This window comes from Ciconia boyciana, chromosome 7, assembly GCF_034638445.1.
Source record: "Ciconia boyciana chromosome 7, ASM3463844v1, whole genome shotgun sequence".
NCBI lineage: Eukaryota > Metazoa > Chordata > Aves > Ciconiiformes > Ciconiidae > Ciconia > Ciconia boyciana.
The window spans coordinates 21,276,001-21,300,999 of NC_132940.1; the positions used below are offsets into that span (position 1 = coordinate 21,276,001).

General features: G+C 37.3%; 1 protein-coding gene across 6 annotated transcripts in view; it reads right to left on the minus strand.

The window, feature by feature from the left end:
- The window catches only part of DPYD (dihydropyrimidine dehydrogenase), a 368,218-nt gene that overhangs the window by 258,262 nt on the left and 84,957 nt on the right, over positions 1–24,999 (minus strand). For all 6 annotated transcript variants that reach the window (XM_072867679.1, XM_072867677.1, XM_072867676.1 and 3 more), the window contains one exon: positions 10,536–10,623. In XM_072867679.1, the coding sequence (XP_072723780.1) occupies positions 10,536–10,623 (88 nt within the window). The remainder of the gene's footprint in view (positions 1–10,535; positions 10,624–24,999) is intronic.

Here is a 24,999-nt window from a genome sequence, read left to right on the forward strand (position 1 = left end):
AGTCCATGAAGATGGGTTAATGCTAGAGTTTCCTTTAAGGGCCAGAAGACAATACAGTACCCCTTAGAATTAGCACACGGCTGAGGTTCCACAAAAGTTTCTTCAGTGAGAAATTAATGCTGGGATCTCATTCCAGCTTTCTCCAAATTAGCAATAACTGAGGGATTAAAACACAATATGTCTCCTTCCTCTTCCACCACCTCTTCCATATTCCAATCTTCAATAATCATCACTAACATGAAACTGGTTTTTATAACAAATATATTTACCTCTCTGTCCCAGGACAGCTGACTCAGAACAGCCAGAAGATGTAGCATTCAAACAACGTGGAGTACTTGGTCACAGCAGACCCTATGCAATGCCTGTGACTTACTGTCTATCAAGTAGGCTAATGTACACGGAAGTGTTAATTCAAAGCAAATGCTATGCCACACAGAGCAAGAATCCAGTTATGAATAAAAAGAGAAGCATCATGATCTGACAATATAGCTAACAATGGGTAACAAGACTTTGGTTTGGGAGGTTCAAATTCACTAAAGGCATATTAAAAGACTGAGCATAAAATTCTTAAACCAGATGCTATAGACACAGATAGAGATTCCAAAGAGAATGCCAATGTTTAAGAAATGTATTTGCAGATGTAAACTGGACCTTTTGCTTACAGGTGCTGGTCTACTGCACAGCATGAGCCCCTGCCCATCACCTGGAAACACAAACAAGCTACCTGGGTGTACTTTCATAGGATTTTCTTAGACACTATTAAAATCCATTGAAATTCTAATCCTGGCTGAACCAGCAATCCCTTTATGCAACTGTTCTGGGAGAACTTTCAACCATTTTGTCTGCAGTGACTGGTAAGGAACTTTATCAACCCCAATTCTCATTTATTCCAATGTAAAGGAGTATTAGTTAAATGGAAGTTGTACGTATTAGCAAACATTTTCGCTCTTCCAGATGAATTACACTGTTTTGATATGCCAGAGATTGTTAGAGCTGCTAAAAACAACCAGTAAAGACATTGTAAGCTCAATTCAGCAGCAAAACACAGAAGTCTAGTTATACTGGAGATGTCCCTGACACATAACCATGCAGACAGCAGAGGTGACACAGTCAATGCAGGAGACCCGCGTCTTTCTGAAGCAGCACTCAGAGACCAGCCTAGATACCCTAACAGCATCTTAAGTGGCACTAGATGTCTGTTCCCCAGGCAATTACATCTAGCCGTTCCTTTTTTCCACTCTAAAGGAATAATTACAAACTAGTTGTGGGGATTTTTCTCACTAACTCAAAGACAAAATGGTTTTCAAAGAATTTTTGTTCAGTTTGATATTTCACTACATATGAGTGTTATTTTTTCTTCCTGTGTTGTCCAGGATTATTATTTTTATTATCTTCAAATCTGGTTCAATGGGAACAATTACAACAACGTGAATTTCCATTTAAGTAACTTCATTAAGGATTTTCTATATTTTTAGGCTTTGTAATTAAAATCAATATACAAAGTCAGTTATTATTCCTAGAATGCAAAGCTGTTAAACTATTCCTTTTTAAAATTAACTTTTTCACATATCTGTAAAGTATATTCTCACACTTGAGCTGTGCCACTAGAGGCAGCGTCAACACAGCTGGCACATTTCACTTGTTTTGCAAGCTGAAACCAAACTTTGAGCAGACCTATGCTACAGAAAGATAGGGTATGTTAAAGCAGCAAGTGACTTCAGAGAGATGGGACCAGGGTCACTGTGGGTATAGGACTGAGAACATGGCTTATTGAGGGGATATATAGGGAAACTTGTCTCAGGACATCATCCCAGAGTTCGTTAAGGAGGAGGCTGGGACTGAAGTCCTAACGGGGGTAAGGCCAACCACTGCTGAACTCTTAATTTGGGGGAAACATGATGGAGTATATGAAGGTAGAGTCCTGATTTGGGAAGTTTTGAGATGTTGCTGTCATGATCATGAGTTGCTGCTGCTACCTCTAGTAGTGGCAGAACCTGAGAAAAAGAGTAACACTGTCCTCTAAAATAAGAGTACCAAAAGAAATATAGTACATGTTACCATGCTAAATATTAAGACATTAGATAAACTGTATCAAAGAGTATATATCTTCCAGTCTTAACACCTGAAATAAGTTTTAATGATAAATTAAAAGACAGTCACACCTGAAGTCCAAAGTGTTCCACTTATCTTTGGGAGCAGCAGGGCAAGTCTTCTGCACTGCTTCACTGTGTGCTCCAACTATGTTAAAGTGGACACCTCTAAAGATGAAAGGGAAGTACAGGTTCAGTGCTGACCTGGTTTCCCCGTCTGCCAACAAAAAGTCACCCTGTGTCAATTTTACCATTGGTAAACTTATAACATACTCACAGAAGAGCTGCAGTTCCCTAACTCTCCTCTTCCACCTTCCAGAATACCAGTGTAACCACTGTTCCCATTGCCATTAGTGCCATCCACTACCACTGGAAGGATACGGCCACGTGCTGCTACCATGACTCTGTGCAGTGGCTCGAGAGCAAACCCATCTGCAACCTTCCGGACGCCCAGGGCACAGTCCAGCATGAAGACTGGGCTGTGGGCAGGACTTCAGGAGCCCAGCTCTGAGTTGCTTCATCTCTTTGTCCTTCCATTCTATTTAATCATTTATCCTGCCTTTACTGTGCTGATTTATTAACTACTGTATCAAACATGACTAGAAAAATGTTTTCCAATACTTGACAAAAACCGGCAGGGAAACACAATATAGTCTAGTAAGTTACACTAAGTGGTGTTATACAAACTGTGTTACAAAACTGCAAACCATCATGTTACTACAGTAATAAATGAGAGTTTGTAGTATATGTACAATACTATATGGACAGTATCTTAAATGTTTAGCTAGATGAACACTTTGTGCTTACATAACTTTTTTTTTTAAGCTGAAAACATATATTAATGATCATTACATTTACCAGTGACATTAAGGGTAGAATATTCATGGAATATTCACATTTTATAAAAAATTATTGATCGCTTTTATTTCACAAAACCAGGGTGTAGTAGGCTGCACGCAAACTAGACATGAGATGCAGACCTGGCAAGGTGGTAACTACACACCACATGTTGTACATGAGAAAGGATCAGAATTAAAGGGAGGCTGGCTTCATTAAAATAACAAAGTTACGCCAGGGCATGGAATGATGCAAGCTACCTTAACAGTCTGGAGTAATTTTTTCAGATGCTGAAATAAGAAGATGACTCAGTTGGCTAGTTTCTTACAGACGTCACAGAGGAAGCAAGTCTAAAACTAGAATGTTTATGAATTTTTAAATGAGATAAATGTCTGCTCGTGCCTTTGTTCATAGAATCTTTTTTCCTGTGCACTTCCATAGAAATAAATTAATCTAACTGGATAGGATGTTTTGTGGTTTCCTACATCAAAATGTCAATAAATACTACATCGCTAACACAGGGAACAAAAACAAGCCTTAAACAGACATCAATAATCAGCAGAAACCAGGCAGAGGAGGATCTCCACATGTATCATTTGGAAGCATTATATAATTTGCATGCAAATGAGACGGGTTTTTACTTGAAAAAAAACCTATTAAAACACATAGGATCAATACTGAGAGACCAGAAGAAATTGCATTTACTATCAGGAAATGCTTATAGCATCTTTGCTTTTAATTCAGTTCAAGAGCTTTTTATATAAATTCATTATGCATCAGGGTGTTTTGATATTGCAGTTTTCTCAAAAACAATGAAGAATATGCATTATTATGCTTTGTGTAATAAAAATGAATACACTGACTTCATCAGGATTTTGGGACAGAGTGAATACTTTAAAAGAAAGGAAGAAAAAAGTGGTAATTTCCTTTTCATCTGGGTTTAGTTTAAAAAAAGGGAGACATAGCAAAAAATATGGGAAAATATCACCTCCTTCTATCCTAGTTCATGTTCTGCGATGGCTTTAAAATTTACTCAAGATGTATTGGACTAAAATATTTTCACATACCGAAGAGCCACTATTTAAAGTACGTTGTTACGTAAGTAGCATTTTTCACATTGACACACACCAGTTCAAATATAACAAGAAACGGCCCCAGTCTGTCAGCCCCTCCAAAATATCTTCCGAAGAAGAACGAACAAAACATAACAGCAACTTATCAAATCATACATATTCTATATTATAATGCTGATGATTTTTAATCAATCCAGAAATCTTTCACATCATTTGACTTGTGTCATCATAACAGGACTGTAATTTCACACAGTGTCACTATCTTTTTATGAAAAAGAACAGAAGAAATATCTTGTACTGTCAGTTTGTCCTTTGTAGTCTAGAATGTGAGAGATTCCTTAATTGACATAGTGTCATCGCAAAAGTCTATTCTACATAATTACACTATGGCAACTGAAACCAGCTGTCAGCCATTCCATTACACTAAGTACAAACAGACATCTCAAGAAAAGTCACTGTTTCAAGTGCATCAATTTAACACCATTACTACTTTTTCTTTTAAATGTTTTTTTGATTTTAGTGACCTGAAATATACAAAGATTAACAGAGAAAGCTGAATGAAACAGCACTTTCAAAAACCTGGGGCCTCAAAGTCATACTTAAAGATTAATTGTGATGCATATCTGTATATAATTATTACCAATCATCTAGCAGCTTTCTGACTTCCACAATCCTTCATTGTATTAACAGTATCCCACTTACAGTATTTTACATATGAACTGTGACTCGTGATCTTCTACAGTCTTTGCAATGGCATATAGATGTCCTTTGTTAATTTACTCAGAGTTTCTCTGGCACAGAAAAACCATCATTCTGTTTCTCTCACCTGTCATAATCCTATGTCTCTCACCACCTTTTCTCCCTTACAATCTTTTCTTCATTTCATTTTCTCTTAATGATCCCACAGCTTTTTGTCTCTTGCCTTCCTTTGTCCACCCACTTTTCCTTCTTTCTCATTTCCAGTATATTCCCACAAACACTTTTTCCTTTACTCCCTCAATCTCCCAAACTTCAGATTCACCCTCATCCCTGGGTATCCTTCTCTATCCTCCAGTTTGTTCCCTCTCCCATTTCTCCCTTGAAAAAAACCCCCACATTTCCTTTGGTTTCATTTAAACCTAAACATTCCTCTGAAATCCTAAAACTTACTCTTGTGTTCCACAACTTTCTCTATACTGTTCCTGGCATTCAATTCTCTCTCCTTCATTTTCCTACCAGCATTCTGCACGGTCCAGGTACAACCTTTTATCCAGAGGGCAGCATGGCTTTGTTGGTTTGGGGTTTTTTTCTTTTTTTTCTGGGTTGTTTTTGTTTTTTAAAACGCTGGCCACCAGAAGGCTTACATCCACCTATAAAGTCTGTTAGAAAACAGTTGACGTGTCAACTCAGACCAGTTTATTATTAAGGGATATGGGAGAAGATGGTCTTCTGAAAAAGGAGAAAACTATTGAATCAATGTCAGGAATCATTGTAATACTGCAAGACCTGAGATAGACATGTGAGAGCTAGTAACAGAGGGCTGCAGCAACAAAGTGTGATTTTTGAGTACTGATAAGACAAAAGATACTTCTGCACTCCCAATTCTTCATTATAGACTCAGACTATGCAGGTTGAGTCACTCACTCCTTATGCCTGTGCCATGTAACACAACTTAATACCCCCATGCCTACACTGCACCAACAGTTGTTTTTCAATGCGACTACTCAACCATAAAGGTGTCTGATAACAAAAAGCTCCAAGACCCTCTCACTGAACATTACAAATGTAGAGCATGTGAGCAGCTGTTGCTTTCTAAGGAGGCAGCTTCCTCTGGCACACACTTCTGCTTAACAGGAGGAAAGTTGGACAGGCTGCAAGCGTTCAGGCTGAGAGTTGCTTCTGGGAAGCTGTAGGATTTTCTGCTGCTGTACAACATTTGATTGTACCAGCCCTAAAGGATGACGGGTGCTGGAGCTCCATTTTACCAAGTCCTTCTTGCTTTGATGTATCAACATGGGGAAAGGAGAACATAAAATCCTAAAATCAGTCCTGGTCTTATTCAGGGGTAGAGGGTGAAGCTTTCTCCTGCAGCAGCTGAACACTTTTTTTTCTTAGTGTGTTTTCTTTTTAAAGAAAGAAATAACTAAGATGGCACTTGTGCATTATAAAACAAAGAATACACACTTTGCACTGTGAAGGCTGTGTTTAAAGAGAGGACAGGTGGAAGTCAGAATACTTGTTTGCCATCTTCTGATGTTTAGAAACAAAAGTAGGAATGTGTGCATGGTGAATTTGAAGTCCGGTCTCCGAGAGACACAATTGCAGGCGGTCTGTATGAACCGAGAAACACTGACTGGGAAGACACAATAGAATAGATTGTACCTTTCTAAAGTGGAGTTGTAATCCAGTTTGTATGGAAAAAGAGAATGGAAGTTGTGGCCTAAACTCTACTGAGTCACAGTGGCTAACACAATACAGCATAAGTGACATCCTTTTTCTCAAAGAGGCTCAAGGCTCATTGAGTCTGGCAATTCAATTACCCTCTCAACCTAGAAACAACCCCTCCTCCCCTGTCCCTCTTCTACTCCTGAGCTCAGGTCTAATGGCAGAACAGCCAGAACAGCTACATTGTACATGGCCTGTAAATACCTAAAAAGCCTCAGGCTTTAGAGAACAAGAATCCCTGACCTTTTATGATTGCTGTAGCAGTTTTCCAACAAAACAAACTACGTACAATAGAGCTCTTAAATACCTGACAAAGTAATTCATTTTCAGTACGCTGCTGTCTAAATACTCTATATTAATAATGAATCATGTTTAAATAAATACCTGCATGCAGTACTGCCTACTGCTTACACAGGGGTGAGGACAAGGAATTTATTGAACTGAATCTCCTCTAAACAAAGGAGGAGAAAGAAGAAGGGTAACCTGCTGAAGGCAATTTCTCAAGTGACTGATGAAGAAAGATTCAGAAGCAGGAGAGAGACTTCAATGAACCTAGAAAGCGTACCCCGATTTCCTGGATTTATTGACCTCAAATACCTGAATGTTCTACGCTTCACCTATTTATTTTATTCTATGATTCTAGGATTTTGTCAAGAAGCTACCAGATATATTTATAAGCTTTTGGATTAAAAAAGAAAGTTTATTTACAAGGTGAAAACAACAAAAAAGATTTAACATTTTGAAAAGTATTTTCAATTACATGTAAAATATCCTTGATCATGTGAAGTAAATACTTTCACGACAATAATACAAAAATATTCAGCAAGCAGATTGCTGAATGATATCTGAATTATTATCTCAATAAAAGTTTAGAAAAATGCATAAGACAGTGAAAAATTACTTACTGGTTCCATTAAAACCTTTCAAAATGGTAAGTTAGAAGTTTTAGTGTCGTTTTCAAAAACGCACTGTTCTTGTTTTCTGTCTGCTCTAAAAGTGTACGGTGCAGGTACCCCAGCCACCGCAGCAGCAGAATGAAAGAGGGGAGAGGACGCTGCAGGAGCAGCCATGGTAGTGGGCTCTCACACAGACTCTGCCAGGGTCATGACTTCAGGTGAATCATTTCAACTTTCGGTACCCCTCTCTCAACTTCCACCTTGTATCTATGGCTTACTTGGCAGAAAGCAAGGAGTTTCGAAGTGCAGGAGTGTAAAAACAGTAGTACATACCTATACCTAGAAAAAAAGTCCTATTAATAAAGGAAACCAGAAGAATTTACTGTTACTTTTTCTGAAGAACAGAATTTGTTATAATAGAAATATTTTCTAGCAAAGGCACCAGGAACTAATTCATCAAAAGGAAAATTCAGCCTAGCAGACTGCAGCCATCAAGTCAAGGCTGGGCTCCCTTTACGCACTGTTTATTTCCCCGAGAAGTTGCTTGGTACGTGACTTACAGGAGGCACAGGCACTGACATGGAGGCCGCAAATACGCAGGACTTCCCAGCCTTGTTTCTCAGCCCATGACTTCAGCTATTTGCTAAGTGTATCTGGTTGTGGGGTTTTCTCACTTCTAGTTTTTTGGGTTTGGTTTTTTGTTTTGTTTTGGATTTCTGTTTGTTTTTAAAGTCAACATTAGAGCTGTTGCAGAGAAATGCTTCCACAATCATGCTATATTAGATTTCTTCCAATAGGATAAGGAGAGAAAGCAAAGGGTAAGACCGTATGTAAACTCACTCTTGGAACTGGATTTCACAGAAGCAGTGCTGATTTTAGGCATGCAACTTCCCATCCTAACATCTTGGCTAGCAGAAACTGACTACCTGACTTTTTAAAACTTCCTCTGTGTGTTTCCTGCTGTCTATGCAATCACCAGGCATCAACATGAGGTAAAAGCAGTGACCAAAGCCGTTGTATATCTTTTATAAAAACTAGTTTCAGAGTGGATACAGAAGCTACTGATAGATAGGGATAGGGTCCGAAAAGAAAGGCTGTAAGTACGTTTCAGTAATATAAGATACTTAGGTTTTTCCATGAAGAATGTTAAATGTCCTGAGAGAACAGGAGTATACTGCAATTCTTTGCTAAAGCAGGATTTCCTGCTAAAACAGGAAGTGATGAGGTCAGCCGCTCAGGGCAAAACCAGAGTCTTACCTAGCATCTGCAGCTTCCAAGATGATTTAAAAGAGTTTCATCAAACAGCCCAAACTCTATAGGGTTAATCCACCCCACTGACCATCTGACAGGTTAAATCTGGCCCTATTAAAACCTGTAAGAGTGTACCCATCGGCTTCAGTGGGGCAAAGACTTCACTTCACACCTTGGAGGCAGTTTCCTAATATTATTCCAGTATACCTTTGCCAAAATACAACTCAAAGCTCTGCAGTCACCCCACCTTGATTTTCTGTGCTCTGTAATGGATTCACAGAATTCAGAATAAATCAGCTGTTAAAATGACTTACCCTTTCTGCCAAGTCACAAAGGGGCATCATATTTCTGAGGCTATCAGAGTCTAGAAGACCCACCAAATTTCTCGTTTCATGATGCTTCTGGCGTTAGTTCTTCCTCTGACATCTTCTGTTGCAGTCTTCAGTCCATCTTCTCTTGTTCCTTATTCCCAGCTTTTATGTTTTGATAATCAGGCCCTTTTTCTTTCCTCAACAACACATCACCCTATCCTACCCAAAGCAGTAGCATAACTAATCCTTAATAAGAAAAGACCATTCTGGTAAAATACTTTTATAAAATTTGCTTTAGGTTTCCTAAACAAACTACAGCACAATGATGAGATGGAGACTAGCGGTTTCATTACTGCATTGTACCTTCTCTGTTCAGCTTGCCTGCTTCACGATGCCTGGAAGAGGTAATAAGCAGCAATATGCCGCATACTATACTATGGTTGCAAGCAGATGCCTACATTCATGAAAATAAATCCTGCGCTGACAGGGTACAGATTATATAAGAAAACCGTCTATATGCAGATGCTGGGCATAATGCCAATTACTGTAAACCACATACATCAACACATAGTTATGTTATAATTGATACATGTATCTTAATATCTCCTCTTATCCTAATGTTTCTTGTTAAGGTGCAGAATTTACCAGTGTCTTCTCCATACAGCACAGAGTGTAGTAAAAGCAACGTGGCTGTTAACTCACACACTGCAGTTACCCACTTCACTCCAGCTTTACCTGCGTTGGCCCTTTCAGCTGTATCTAACAGTGAGGTATGTGAGAGCATAAAATGCAGCCAGAAAATCTTTGTAGCACCCCCAGTAGATTATGAGCCTAGTTGGGCTCATACAGACAAATAAATCACACGGCAACTAATGATTCCACAGATGGGAAGCAAGTTTTAAAAAGTATGGGGTAATCAATATCCAGTCATCTTTAGGCTATCCCAGACAGCCTAATTAATCTTGTCATATCAACTTTGCAGTCGTCTTTATTTATTTCTATTTCTGACTGTTAAAAGTCATTTCTAAACCACAAATCAGAATAATGTTTTTAAGATTTCATTATGATTATACTATAATAGCCTATTAAGAAAAGAAAAGGTACAGTACCTCCAAAGAGGGGGTTCAATTTATTCCTGTAGTATTTTATGAATAGTCTAAGTGACTGACTACATTTGCATTAACCAGAGCCTCTTACTATAAACTACAAGAAAACATTCCTTGAGATGACCACCTTCATGCCAAATTTCTGCCCAAAGAAAATTTAAACTATAATCACTGCTTTAAAAAAAAAAAATCTTTAATGAAAGAAAAGGTTTGTAACTGTAATACCTCAGGTAGCAGCAAAGCTAAATAATTACATTGTAATGGTCAGTGTTTTGAACATCATTATATTTGAAAACCATCAAAACCAAAAACTTTATAGAAAAAGTGACATGAAGAAATAGATTTGCACTATACACTATCTGTACGGGCACAGAACAGCAGGAAAAATAATTAACAATTAGATGACTGTTGAACTTTAAAGCATCTGTTGTAAACACTATTTTTTTTAAGACTTTACAAAGATAAACCTTGAAATGCAATCTCACTAACAGAACTGCAAGTAACTGCCGTTATCTGCTTCCATGTACTACTGCAAGCCCGATTTTACCTTGTTTGCAATACTTGTGATGAATGACTTGATGTCCAGATTAGTTGGGCAACTCTTCTGACAGGGGGCATCTGCACACTTTAAGCATCTACAGGAATAAAAGAAAATGTGTCAAGGAGACATGGAATACAAATGCTGCCCATAGCATAAGGTTTTCAAGTCAGCATGGTAGAAAATAAGCCACAAAGGAATAATAGAGAGCATTTTCATAAAATTTCTATTTAAAACCTCAAAGCACTACATGATCATTATTGACTTGTATTCAACACTGATTGGTTACGTTCTGTTGACTCCACTTTACAAAGGAAGGCAGTAGGGTGCAGTTACAAACATACGGACTACACATGCCTAAGTATTAGGAAACAACATCTAATTACATAGAAGTAATTTTTCCCCTGGAATCCAAGATTGCTAAATTTCTGACCATTTCATCTTTCTTTTTGAAAAACATTTGTGCTGTGAATCTGAATTTATTAACGAAGTTCTGGAAGTGTCACCATGGATTAAATTCTGGATGTTGGACAATCAGACATACAAAAGCAGCAGTATTTCCACAGAGGAAGGAATTACTTTGCACTGTATGTGCCAAAGAATAAGAATGGCTGATAAATTTTCAAGTCACTTTTCTACGAGTTTCCTGTGATACGTCTGTAACCTCTGAAAACAAAAATTCAGCAGTCTTATGCATACTCCCAACTGAAATCCCTAAGACCCTCTTCTCATCATCCCTAATGACAAAACCTAACCGTATATTAAAACATACTAAGTAGCAGAGATTTATTGTCTGCTCCTGCACAGTCATCCATGAGGATGTACCAGTTTGGTTGCTTGCACAAGTCCCATCTACGGATTAAGCCCTCAGGGTAGTCTATGCAATTTTCAGTAAGCAGCCCTAACAAAAAAAGGTAAAAGTCAGCTGAAGAAGTAAAATGGTTCTCTACTAAACACAAAGGTATTTGTACAGACTTTTGGTTTTACATATCAATGATTATCATAGGTCAAATACGACACTACTAATTATCTCAGAATTCATTAAGTTATTCCAGAAGCTCTTTCAATATTGTTTTACTAACATACAGAATTTATGTAAATTGTGGTTTTAACTATCTATGGAAAATGAAATAAAATTTGGTTTTTGTGTATTATCTGAGCACAACTACTTACACAAGTTCCACAAGTCCACCTTAATTATTGTTACTTAGTGATAGATAACAACACTGTGGAACTGGCTGGGACAGAATATTTTCAAACACAGAAAAGCTGCAAGAGGCCTACAGACTACAGGCACAAAGAAATGAAGAGCACATTAAAAGGAATGAAATGTGTTAAATACCTGCAGTGAAAAACTGATCTGACTTTGTCAATCACACGTGTTGTTTTTGGTTTGGTTTGGGGTTTTTTTTGTTGTTGTTTTTTTAAATTAAGGGTGGAATAAGAGAGAAGGCAAAGCCAGTTGAGTAAAAGATTAATTAGTCTTTCATCTTCCTATTCATTATCATCTAGCTGGGTATTGCAGACACCATGGCACCAACAAAATGTGAAGGCACATGTGGTAGCGGCTGTTTGGATTTTCTCACAGAACTAGTCATGGGGAAAAGGTCCCAGAGTAAATATTTAAAGGAAAACAGGTCTCAGGCTGCAAAAGCTGGGAAATCTGATAAAGCCAAATCCAGGTTCAACACCATGGTGGGTTACTAGTTCAACTAGTAGGGATGTCAGAGGTCTCTGGCAGAAGAGCACCAGCAGGTTTAGCTGCAGCAGTTAAATATACCGCTGCCCAGCACTACCCACTGACAGGCATGTGTTATAAATGCCTTAACAAGCAAAGGCAGGCCAGTGGAGACCTCAAAGGGTTGATGTGGCCAGAGCACCGAGTCAAGAGGATGCTCTTAGCATTCTAAGCAGACTGAAAGCAAAGTTTTAGTACTAGAAACCAGAAAAAAAAGGAGATACACTAGACAAAATACACCACTATGAGGGCTCAGATGATCATTTTGCCTGTGTAGGCAGTAAGGAAATAATAGAAGTGGAAAATCACACATTTAAAAAAGGCAACAATTCCATTACGACTTTTTGCTCTTCACTTTCCTGAATGCGGTTTCCATTAAAATACACCAGTCCTGTATCCAAGACCAAAAGAACCGCACTTAAGATAAAATACATTTCTGTGGATTATATATAGAACAGCCTCATGTCAAAACTGACTAGAATGGCACCTAGCAGGATAAGCAGTGTACAGATTACCCGTTGTGGCTAGCAAGCATCTTTACCAAGTTACTTCTCTTTTGATTTTTGAGCTGGTTCACAAATAGCAGCTGTTGAAAATGTCAGCTATTGGGGGGGTGGGTAACGCAAACTTGAATGTGAGCTTTGGGGAGGAGGGGAGGGTGCCATGAATATGCCAGTCCAGACTTTCTCTTATAATAATACCATCTTCCGATTCTCTGAGCACTCTGCAGACTAAAGTGCACCAGGCTGCCATTAATCCCACTTATCACACTGACAGCTCAGTAATTACGCTCCTGCTATAGCTACGTACTGTAAGGTACTGTAGTCCTAATAAAACATCAAGCACTGTGCAGAATGCGTGCTGGTGAGGTGTTTTATTAAAGTTGGGGGGTTGATCATCAAGTGACATTAGCATTGACCTATTTTTCTATCTGACAATAAATTATCCTTTGACCATAGCATAATAGATATTATAGAGTGCACTTACTGTACCAAGGAGCAAAGGTATTGCATTCTGGTGAACCAGGCAAAAAGCATAAATAAAATAGTAGAATCACCCACCAGAAACTTATTACATAAATTGCTGCAAGTGACTGATCCTTTCAAAAACCACAGGCAAAATATGGTGCTTAAGGGAATATGCCGAAAATTACCATGAGCTTGAATTCCACATGCATGTCCCCGTATGAAGAAACATTAAGTATTACATGTCTTTCCTTCTTCTGTAACTGGTCTCCCACCCTATGAAGGCCCACCTTTCATTTTACAAGGTTATTCCATTACTATGGTTTTAGTTCAAAATAATGCAAACAACAAAGTAGAAATTTGGATTAAATTTCTCTAATTCACCTCCTAGCTCCTACCAAATTTAAACGAAGAGCTACAGGCTCACTAGTTAAAAAAAAAACAGACAAAAAAAAAAAAAACCCACCACCAACAAAATGAAACAGCCATGGTTTTAAGTGGTCATACTATTCTGGACTGCATAAAAATAGGGAGCATTAGACAAAGTCAGACTTATGCTAATCTCAGAGTATATATCTCAGCATTTCTTAGTAAAAATATAGGAAAAATCCTTCCAACTATCAGAAAACACCCTATTATCAATTTTTCCCCTATTTATTCATGGAACAGCATCTCCTTTAGAAAGATATAGGCTGAATCTTGAAAGATACCATATTCACTTCATATGCATCTTGATTTCCAAGTAACAGGCAACATGATAGTCTTTGCACCACTAAACCCCAACTTGAGGAACTCAAAGAAAAGGAATATTTTCCATTTTGGAAGCACTTAGCTGTTGGTTCAACTCAGTGTCATTGTGAAATGGTAAATGAAGTTAGATATAAACCCCCTACAAATGCTATGCAAGATAGCATATTTATATAAATATTTATGCAAATATTATCATTTGGCATAGCTTTATAGACATGCCTGTGACTATATCATGACAGAAATTCACGTTTCCCACACATCTAAGCTCAAAATTTACATCTCTTACTGAACGGTGTTAAATTATACATATGTATCCCCAGTGAACTCAAAATCTTTAACTTATTATTTTTAAATGTTGCAACACTAAAGTTATTTACTGTTTAAGGTAAGCGTGCTTGTAAATCTCTTTCAGGCACAAAATAACACATGCAAAGGATAATTATGCAGTAGCCCAACATTATCAGCTATCAGGTTTGTACCTATCAATTTTGTCAGTGCAAAATAAGCACTTAAAACCATGCATGTACACACACAAACTCATTCAATTGACCTCTAACAGCATGGGTACTAATAATAAAAAAAATAAAATATAAAAAAAAAAAAAAACCAAAACACACAACACAGAGAGCAGCAGATTACAAACATCTGAAGAATAAAAGGAAAAGGCACTTCAAAAGTAGTGAATTTTTTTTCAATGTAATAATAAAGAAAAATGGAATAGACAAATAAAAGTTGCAAATTTCTGGAACACATACTACCCATTGGAAAAAAAGATGCAAGAAACCATGAGGTATGCCTATGCATAAAAAGGTAAAGAAAGCAAATGAGGAAAAAAAAGGATTAAAAAAAGTAACAAATTTCGGTACCAAAATCTTTCCCTTAAGAAAAAATGATATCAGAAACCAGTTCTCTGCTCTTGTGTAGAGAAGAAAAAGAGAAAAGGAAGCCATAGCCAAGACTAATTTTCAATTAATAGTTTTCATTGTTTAATTGTTGAAATATTACCCAGTATTTTATGTTAAAGTTAAAATATCTGACCAATAGATAGTGTCATTTCTAGGTCTAGACCAGCTCTTAACACATTTTTGCTTCTAAACAAAGAACGGCAATTTAGTTGTGTCGTTACCTAAAATTGCAGCAAGCAATTGTCTATCTAACTGGCAAGAATATTACCTGAAGTGCAATCACATGTATGCTGAAAGGCCGGGGGAGAAACAGATAATCTGGAGTAATATTCCACAACAGGTCGTTGCTGATAATCTATCAAATTTTCATATATCACAAAACAGGCCAAATAACCTTTATCATGGTTACTGTTGGCAGAAGTTTAGAAGAAGATTAAATCCTAATCCATTTATGTGGGTTTCTGCAGGACAGAAACATTCATTTTGAAAAACAACTTCCAGCTCTACTATTTGTAGAAGTTTCTAAAACTTTATCCACTAGTTAGAGAAATAGCCCAGATACCCACATACCAGTTTCACACAGGTCTCATAATGATGTTCTGTATACACTCCCTGAGGCTTTGGTCATTTAATTTTAAGAGAATGGTAGAGCTGATTCCACCCAACGAACTAGAAGTCAGTTTGCACAGGAGACCCAATTCTGATGTCAAGGCTCTTCTTGCTTCCAAGTCTCTTGCACCACTCTCTAAACCCTGAGTTGGGGATGGTAAACAGTGGACTAAGCAAGCCACATGTAAGGGAAAAATAAATCTATAAGTTCCAAATAAATCTGTAATTCCCAGGTTGAATGCCCGTTGCCTTTGATGACAGAAGTGAAGAGCATCACATAAGTTTTTCTTTTCAGGTTCAATCCTTTAACCACTTACGACTAATCTTGCAGAATTTAGGCTTCCTTCTCCCCATTCGATCTTGCTCTACTTAAACAGGGTCAAGGACAATCCTAAACAGAGATTTCAACATATATACACTCATTTAAAAGAGATGTCAGGATAAAGATCCTCTACTGCAATGGAAAGCCATTGGTGAGAACCTACTGCTACCAGCTGTAAAAAAAGACTTGCTGCCATTATTTTCTTTATAAAAAAAACAAAATACCCCAAACTAACAATCAAACAAAAAATCCTACGCCCTTTTGTCTTCCTGTTCATTACATTTCACAATGGATAGAGGAGGAGAAAAAGATTATAAAGCAATGGGGAGATTTTGTTGCCAGGTTTAAATACCAAAACACAGTAAATTGATATAAGGGTTTGATGAGTAGCAAAGACAAATGATACTTAGAGGAATATTTGTTTTCATTCAAAGTCAAGAAGCAGAAAAAGGGACTCTCACACGCAAGGCTGAGAACTATGTTGTGTATGTGCAATGTAACAATGAAGACAAAAATAATCTTAAATTAGAATCAACTATGAACACATAATTTTGGACCGTAGGAAAAAGAGACATAATCCCCAAGTCTCTGAACACAAAGGGCATCAGAAACTGTATAAAAGGGCGTGAACACAGACCATACAAGCAAGCAGGTACCACGGTCCTGGATATGTAATACTGGAAAGAGAAATGTCCAGCCTGTTAGCAATGCACAGAAATCATAAGAAACAAAACATTCAGTATCATGTAAATTGGCAATACTAGTTCATATCTGAAGAAAGAAGGAAAGACTCCCACATCATCACTATTGCCTCTTCAATCACCTGGAGGTCCTGAGCCTTCTGCAGACCCACAGAAAATGGGACAACTTCTCTGTCAGTAAGTTAAGATGATCTTCCTCTGGTCATCTTAAATTTTAATGGAGGCAGTCTACAGAATTAGAGACAGATATGAAATTGCTGCTGGCAGCTACAGGGGGTGTAAGGGAGGTGCTTTTTATTGAAAGGAAGAAGTGCTCAGAGTTGAAAGTTAGTCTTCAGACACAAAAAACCTCCTACCCTAGTGCAGAATAATGGCACTTACAGACAAGGTTATTTTCGGACACTTAAGAGGTAGTGAATCATATGGACATAGACTCCAAATCATTCCATTCATCAATGACTCATCTTTCTCTTTTCTTCTTTGGCTCTCTGCATGACCATAATTCTTCTTTCCTCATCTACTTCTGAATCCCCCTTGAGTGCAGGAACTCTCCTCTCCCCTTTGCATCTGTTTGGTTGTCTTCCTGTTTTCTGTAGTCTTTTTTCCCCATTCATCTGAAACTTCTCCACATCTCTGTCCTATAACATTTTATCATTCTTCAGCATAACTCCATTTTAATGGATAACGTTGGTAACACAAAAAAAGCGTGACCCAATGTCTGCCAGCAGGTATTTAAGACAGTGGTGTAGGAGAGTGTGCCCCAGTTGCCTTTCAATCCGTCTTCTGAGTTTTTGCCATCCACCATCCAGCGCTTCAGAACCTCCATTTCTGGTAGGTTCCTGCACTAAAACTGTCCTTGCCTAGCGACATCTCTTCTGCACACTCAGGACCGTGCTATCTCAGTCTGTGATCAGACATACGCAAATAGTGGCTACCAGAAGAAAAGTAGATTGCTGGGATTTCTTCTTAAACCCTTGCTGAATGGTGGGAATGCAGCCAGGCAGAGCTCTGCAGCCAGCTCAGAGGTAGTGCTCTGAGCACTGCCCCATGGCGAGAAGCCTGCTCCGAATCAGTTCATGGGAAATTATATTCTGCCTGCTGTTAAATTCCTTCTGCCATTTTACTGGGACACAGAATTTTTCAATTACCATATTGCAATATAGCCTCAAAGACTACTGCCTTTCACTCACTTCATTTTATATAGCTTGTATATCATTACTTTAATAGTATTTCTCCAATTTATAATGTTACAGAGTAAAACTGCTATATAAATTAGAGTCAATTAAAAACAGAAAAAGCAGTGCGGCTTACAGAATATTCTAGCACAAAGCATGTATATCAGCACATGCCAAAGCAGAAAAGCTGTAGCATCCTTTTGACATATCAGAAATCAAAACAATTTTTTTATATATAATGCAAATCATTTCAACCATCTTATGCTTTCTCATAGACTCAATCTGTGAACAAGCAAATCAAATAAATGGTTCACATTTCTATTAGTAACTATGTCATATGCAGCTCATACCAAATCGATATTATTAATAAAAATGTATTTAGCATCACCAGTACTAGAATCTGTATGGAATACCTTTCACTAGCTCCTTCACTCCCACACAGACTACTTCTTCTGTGGAGTTTTACTAGGGCAATTTATTTACAGCATCTTTAAATCTATGCTTTGTTTTTATAATCCATTTGTTATATATTGCTCTACAACTTTCAGAGTTCTTTGACTTCAAAAACAAAGTTGTTATGATAATGTCTCACAAAAAATTATTGCTGTGGTGCAGAAATATAATGCTCTCAGATTGTACAAATGCATGAAGCCCAGTGAGTGTCAAAACCTATTTGTTCTTCCTCTTTAGTGGTAGATCTGAAATGGGATATGTCAACCATACAGTTCCTGACAAATATGTGCAGACTCATGTATCACACAGCTCTCTTACGTCAAACCCATCTACACGCTTTTACCTGCCGCAGTTATTCCACCTCAGCCTCTATAACTTAAGACACAAAATGAACCTCTGAATCTGCATTTGAGTGTTACTCTTTTCCATTTCTTGCATTCATTTCCAAGTGACAAAGGTTTCCTTCCAGTTTATCAGCACACTATGTTTTGGAAGGGGCTATTAAAAATAATAATATTCTCTTTCTGCTCCATCCAGGACCATGGTACATCAAATGCTGCTTCGATTCTCATTTTTGACACTACTGGTGTCACAAGGTTTACATCAGCTAACATAGTCACAGAGGAAGCCAGACTTTAGGTCGAGATAATACAGAGACAGCAGCTATGAGTCCCAGCAAGATCAACCTATTTTCCATCAACAGAAGTTTGAGGTTACTCTCAAGCAGCAGTTACCCATTTGGGTGCTGTCTGTCACAGAAAACTATCATGGGAAACAGTACCTGATGTGCTCAGGAGGCTCCTGGTCTTCTCCTCATCTTTTCAGTTATTTCTCATCCTTTGTATTGTGGCACCTCCCTAATGAACTTTGGTTGGTCCCTTTATTGATATTCTGTCCCAGACTAGGGCACTATTACTGTACCTCTTCAAAAAGGCTGTATTTAAATTGCTACATTTTTGCAATTCCCATGAACAACAAGCTAGATATCGGTTTCAATTAGCTTTAAAAATTCAATACATTGATTTTTCCACTGGCCTTAAAAGCTGACAGGTGGTGTTGGGATTTGGGCTTGATTTAAAAAAAATAGTAAGTGTCTTACTTTTTCATCTCTCTTCCTAACGGTTTTTAAAAAATCTTCTATGGAAGACTCAGCTGTCTTAGCTTGTTGCAAACGCTTCCAGCTAGGGCTAAGAAGTTTAAAACAATCCTATACAACAAAACTACAGAGTTTACATAGTGTTATATAATACACTGAATGTTACCAGATGTGTTTAAACTGGAAAGTCAACAAATGTGGTGCTTGAATTTCTATTTTGAAATATTGTAATAGAAATAAAATTTAAGCTTAGGTACTGCAATCGACCCTCACATCTTATACCTATTCCATGGCCTAATTGCTCCCAACAAGCACTTGGCTAAGAGGTTACCGTTGCTCTCTGAAAAATGATTTTGTTAACTCCTTCCAGGAGGACTTAGTACATAACTGGCCTAAAGATTGTTGCTTTGTACAATGAAAGAAAAGGTATTTGGGAATCCAATTTAGTTATTTAAAATTAATGTAAGAGGAAATAAAGTTAAACTTAGCAATGTACAAAAGTACAGGATACATTTTCAGAAGAAAAAACTACTTACGTTGAGTTTAATTTTCAGCTTTATCTTTATACCCACACCACTGGCCAAACACATGAATGCTTAGGGAAAAGCAGGTGCTGCAACTATTAAAGTCTGTACTAAAGAATCTGAGGGCCACCTCTACCTGTACATAGGAAATCCTTTCCATAATCTGTATAGCTATCCATTTTTTATACTTCATTCTTACAAAAAGAAAAAAAACAAACAACAAACAACAAACAAACAAACCTGCATTTTCTGCGTAAAGGATATATCTGGTAGACCATTTCCTCCCATTCACTTCAGAACTGAAATAACTCTTTTTTATTATTATTTCAAATACAAAAATTTTAAATATTACAGATTTGCAGCAATATTCATTCTAAGCATTGTTCCCATTTTCTTTTTTCATATTAAGCATTATGAAATTGCTGTGTTTTCAAAAGTATTAATCAACATTCAAAATCCATTAAACTGTCCGACAAAAACGAAGTATAGTTAAAGTTTTTATTACTGTCAGCAACATATTTTTATTGAAACCTTAGAGTTTTTAGAGTTACAAGAAAAAAGTAGTTAAAAGTAAATTTGCAACTTCTCTGGAAACACTGATTACATTTCACACTACATACACCACAGGAACACAATATAGTCTGTTGCTTATTATGCCAAAGTTGATGGTATCCCGTATTATTCCAGTAGTGCAAAAGACGCACAAGAAACACACTGGTTGATAAGATTTTGATACTATCTATTTAGAACTCAGACTGTGCTCTTTCAAGTCCTTGAAAGCAGCACCTTATCTGCCAAACCAACCACTCGTGGCTCAGCCACACCTAGCCTTTAAGTGGAGCCTTAACTCCACTTAAAAAATGGAGTTTTTTAAACGGGTACATTTATGTTCCCCACAATAGTGATCCCTTTCACGTAGGAGACAGCTGTTACATGATGTTCAATATCCTTTAATCCTCTATAGACCTTAGACAGAAGGGTTGACAGAACTGACAGTTTTTATTATAGCTTGCCCTGTATACAATAATCTTCTTTCACCTGGACTATTCTCCCAGAAGTGTTACAGACTTTTTGACTTATATCAAGGATTATTTCTAGTCTTTTTAGGAGAGAAGAAATTATTTTTATGTGGGATGATTCTTATCCTGTGTAAATTACCTTTTCAAAATATAAAACACCTGTTGTCTGTTTATCTTAATGTCAGTGAAACTCCTTTGGGTTCACTTCAGGAAAAATACACTTTACAAGTTCAGTCACAGACATTTTTTCTCCCAAAATGCCTTCATCATCTATGCACATCTTACAAATGGCACTCTGTACAATACATCATTAACAACAGAAGCACACATCTACCTTTTATTTGTACTGAAAACATTTAGTACTTTAATAATAACATACATAAACAATTTATGATAAAGTATAATGTAACTAAAATGCATTAATTGAAAATTTAAGAAAATGTTCTCAGTGAAAAACTACAAAGCCAGAAGAAACTGATTTCCTCACTATAGCACCAGAGAGACTCTAACAATCAGACCAATAGTGCTAAAGCTCATCTGTCTTGCAATTTAGGCATGCCAGCAACTCCACCACAATTAACGCAAGAGTGATTTAAACAAAGAACCTGTGTGGAGGAGTAGTCTTGGGAAACGCAGTAACAGCGGAATAAGCTAACGGTTCCCTTATTTTTAGGATCTGAGCTCCAAAGAATTCTCTGGCTCTCTCTTTACCATCATCCTGCCATTTGCCCAGAGAACTGATCTGACGTTGATCTAGAATCCAGCCACTTGCAAGGCAGGCTTCGCTGCTCTCTGCACACAATGCATTCCCACCATTTCCAAACCCATGATGTTATTAGCAAGGGGTAGGGGTGTGGGGGGAAGGGAGGAAAGAGGGTAAAAGTCCAAGGAGGTTTGTGCAGGCTTTGCTGCTGGTGTCACCTGAACATTTGACCCTACATTGAGTGTACTCTGGAAGCAGACAAAAGCACAAATTACCTCACTGAACTCTGTATTCAAAATAAAAGTTTCAAAAGTTTCAGTTTCCCTTGTTTTCAGACTTGTAGAAAAAAAATAACATTTTTGGCTGCTACTACAGTTTAGAACTCCAGAGAAAACTAAGAGGCCAGTCACATTTCCACTGTGAACCCAATAAAGATGCTTCTTCCCATGCAGAAGATAAGTTATTGAGCCATCGACCATCTTTTTCCAAATTTTAAAACTCATAGCCAGAGTATCCTTAGTAAAGCTCAGTCCTGACAGATGGTGAACACTCTAGTTCATTATCAGACTGCTTTAACTGTGCTTTATTTTAATATATGTAGTCCCCAGTGGGACTCAGACCGTTCATTTGCTTATAATGAAAGCCCTTAAGCGATTTGTTAAACCAAACTAATGCAAGTCTTCCAGAAGTGAGTTCCCAGCACCCAAACTAGTAGGAACAGCTCCAGTGTCCTCACTCTTTTCCTCACCTTAAAATTGACACAGCTACATATTTGAGAACCATGTGCCACTCCTCATGTCTTTTCCCTGAGAGGATCTTCTGGTGTGGAAACTGCAAAGAATTCAGCAGAGGATTCTAAGGTTTAATATCTTCTCTAGAAATTGCATATGTACAATGACTGTCTTCCATCTTCTTTTGCATATAAGACACCTTAGTGTCTAAGACACCTTAGTAAGTGACACTGTCATTTGTTAATATGCTCAGCCATCAAGACCCAGAAAAAAGGAAATATGCTTGCTATTTTGGTTCTAATTTTCTAAACCACATCATTTATACATTTTTTAGCCGTAGGAAAATAATACATCCCTGTTTATAAAACATAAGCATGTTAAAAAAAAAGGTGGCATTTTCTTGTATGCTTTGCTGTTTAAGGGAATTATTCAGCTTTGCTTTTCCACCTTAAATTTATTCAAAAAGTAGATTCAAAACTATTATCCCGCTCAGCAAATGAAAGAGCTTTATGACACAATAACAGAAATCATATAGGCAAACTACAGAGGTCAGCACAGAGCAAAGAGAAACCCTCTACAAATTAAACTAAGAATCAATGTTGCATTATTAATATCCTGAGTTTAAAGATATAAGTAACATTTCAATAGTAGATAGTTGAAAATTCAGTCTTATTTCTTTACTAGAAGTAAATACACTAACTCATTACAACTGAATGATTGGTATGTATGTGCTGTATCTAGATTTTGCTATAATCACCTTAAATGTGAAGAATTTTACAACATTCACAATATGATGATGTAAATAAATGACATAGCCAAAAGTCACTCTCCAGACTATTGAGATTTACATGAAACCAATACATAATTTACATTTAAAAAGGCTTGCCTTTTTTTTTTTTCTTCTTTAACCAAGACTTATGGAGGCAGTAGTGGTAATATGCAGGCTCACTTTCTATCGATCTGAGTGGTCACCAAATAAATTTAGAACTTGACCCTCTTGATGGCAAGGCTGGTTCACAGAAGCACCACACTGCATGCTTCTGCCTTATCACAGTTTCATTCATCCAGAGCAGAAAAACTCCTACATGCAGGCTACTTAATTGGGGATGTAAGATAACTGTTCAACCTTTAAAGTCTCACCAACTAGGACTACTGTAAAGTTACATGGACTGAAGGCTGGACTAGATGGCCTAACAGGTTTACACTATCTTTGCAATTTCTCCTAGTATGTTGAATAATGCCCTTTAAAAATGGCAAATTTATGTCTGCTTATCTACCTGCAGTTGAGGTTTCCCACAGAGATAAGCAAACTTTAAAGAATTTAGGAGTTCATATATCTCTCAAGTTATTTAGGATTACAGGAGTGACAAAAGTATTCATTTTCCTTATAAATTAAATCACTATTTTTAGCACCTTACCAGTCACTCCAAGATTAGGGTAAAAGGACTCTAGTTAAACAGTACGCAAAGGATCTAAACTATGTGAGTATTATATACAAGGATTTTCAAATACAACCACCCGAACATGTTTTTAAAAGGGTTTGATTTCTAAACGCTATGTCATGGCCTTTTAGGTGGATGTATATTGGCAAAGAAAACTCCATATACTCACTAAACATAGAAAAGGCACTGGCCTGCTAATGTCAAGAAGACTTAGGTGGCAACTAGACCACAATCAGTTTATCTGTGTTTGCAAACATAGGACAAACATTTGTTGCTAAAAGGAAGGCATAAAAATTCTTGCATTTTAGGTTTTACCCTTACAACCTAAGTAGGAAGAATTTTCACATCCTTTTAAGAAGATTATATAAAAGACAAAGTATTTGTCATATTTCCTCCCATACTGAAGCTAATGGCATAAGAATGAATACATTTTCTGGGATGGCTCAGCAGTTAAGTGCTGTCTGGAAAATATTAAAAGAAATGTTTTTTTCAGAGAAATGCAGCTTAGAGAAATTTTAGGATGAATAAAAACATCATTATTCTGTTGATTCACCATGGTTTGATAGATCACTTGTTCTTGAATATGTGACATTGTACTTATTTGTATATGCTCAGATTGTTAGACCTACACCAAATATAGCAATCCCAGGACTGTAAATGTAGTGCAACTGAAAAAGCATACTTTTTCCATTTCCCGAAGGCATTGCATTTTCAAAAACCTGCTGGAAGGATTTAAATATTCTCTTTTGGTAGATAGTTTCTCTTGCTACAAATAAGCAGATGTCTGCCTTTTGGCAATTCTTTTTTACACAGTTATTTGAAAACAATTACAGAAAAATGTTAAAATTGATATATAAAAAAGTACTCCACAAAGATCCAAATACGGCATTCCTCAGACAAGTCACACAGAGACATTTCAGAAAGCCTAGGAATCAGTACAAAGTGCTTCTTCTCTTCCACCTTCCATTAGTACCTCCTCTCTCTACAAAAAACCACACACAGTACACATTAGCAACTTCCCAATTGTTCCTGCATCCCAGGCTTAGACGCTGTGATTTTAGTGTTGCTCTTTTCTAACCCCGCAGCATTAGGGTTTGATTAATACATCTGATAACTTCCAGCAGCTTCATGTGTCAGGATTTATAGGATACTACGATATACCAGCAATAGAAATATGCACAATGTACTACACAAGGCAATATAACCCTCCCATTTTTCAGCAAAGAGGAAGGATAGCACATGCTCTGGCAAAATGCTCTACTGATAGCACAGCATGATCTTTGCTAAAATATACTTGAGTATGTTTACTAGTGCAGTGCAAGATGATGTACTAGCATAAA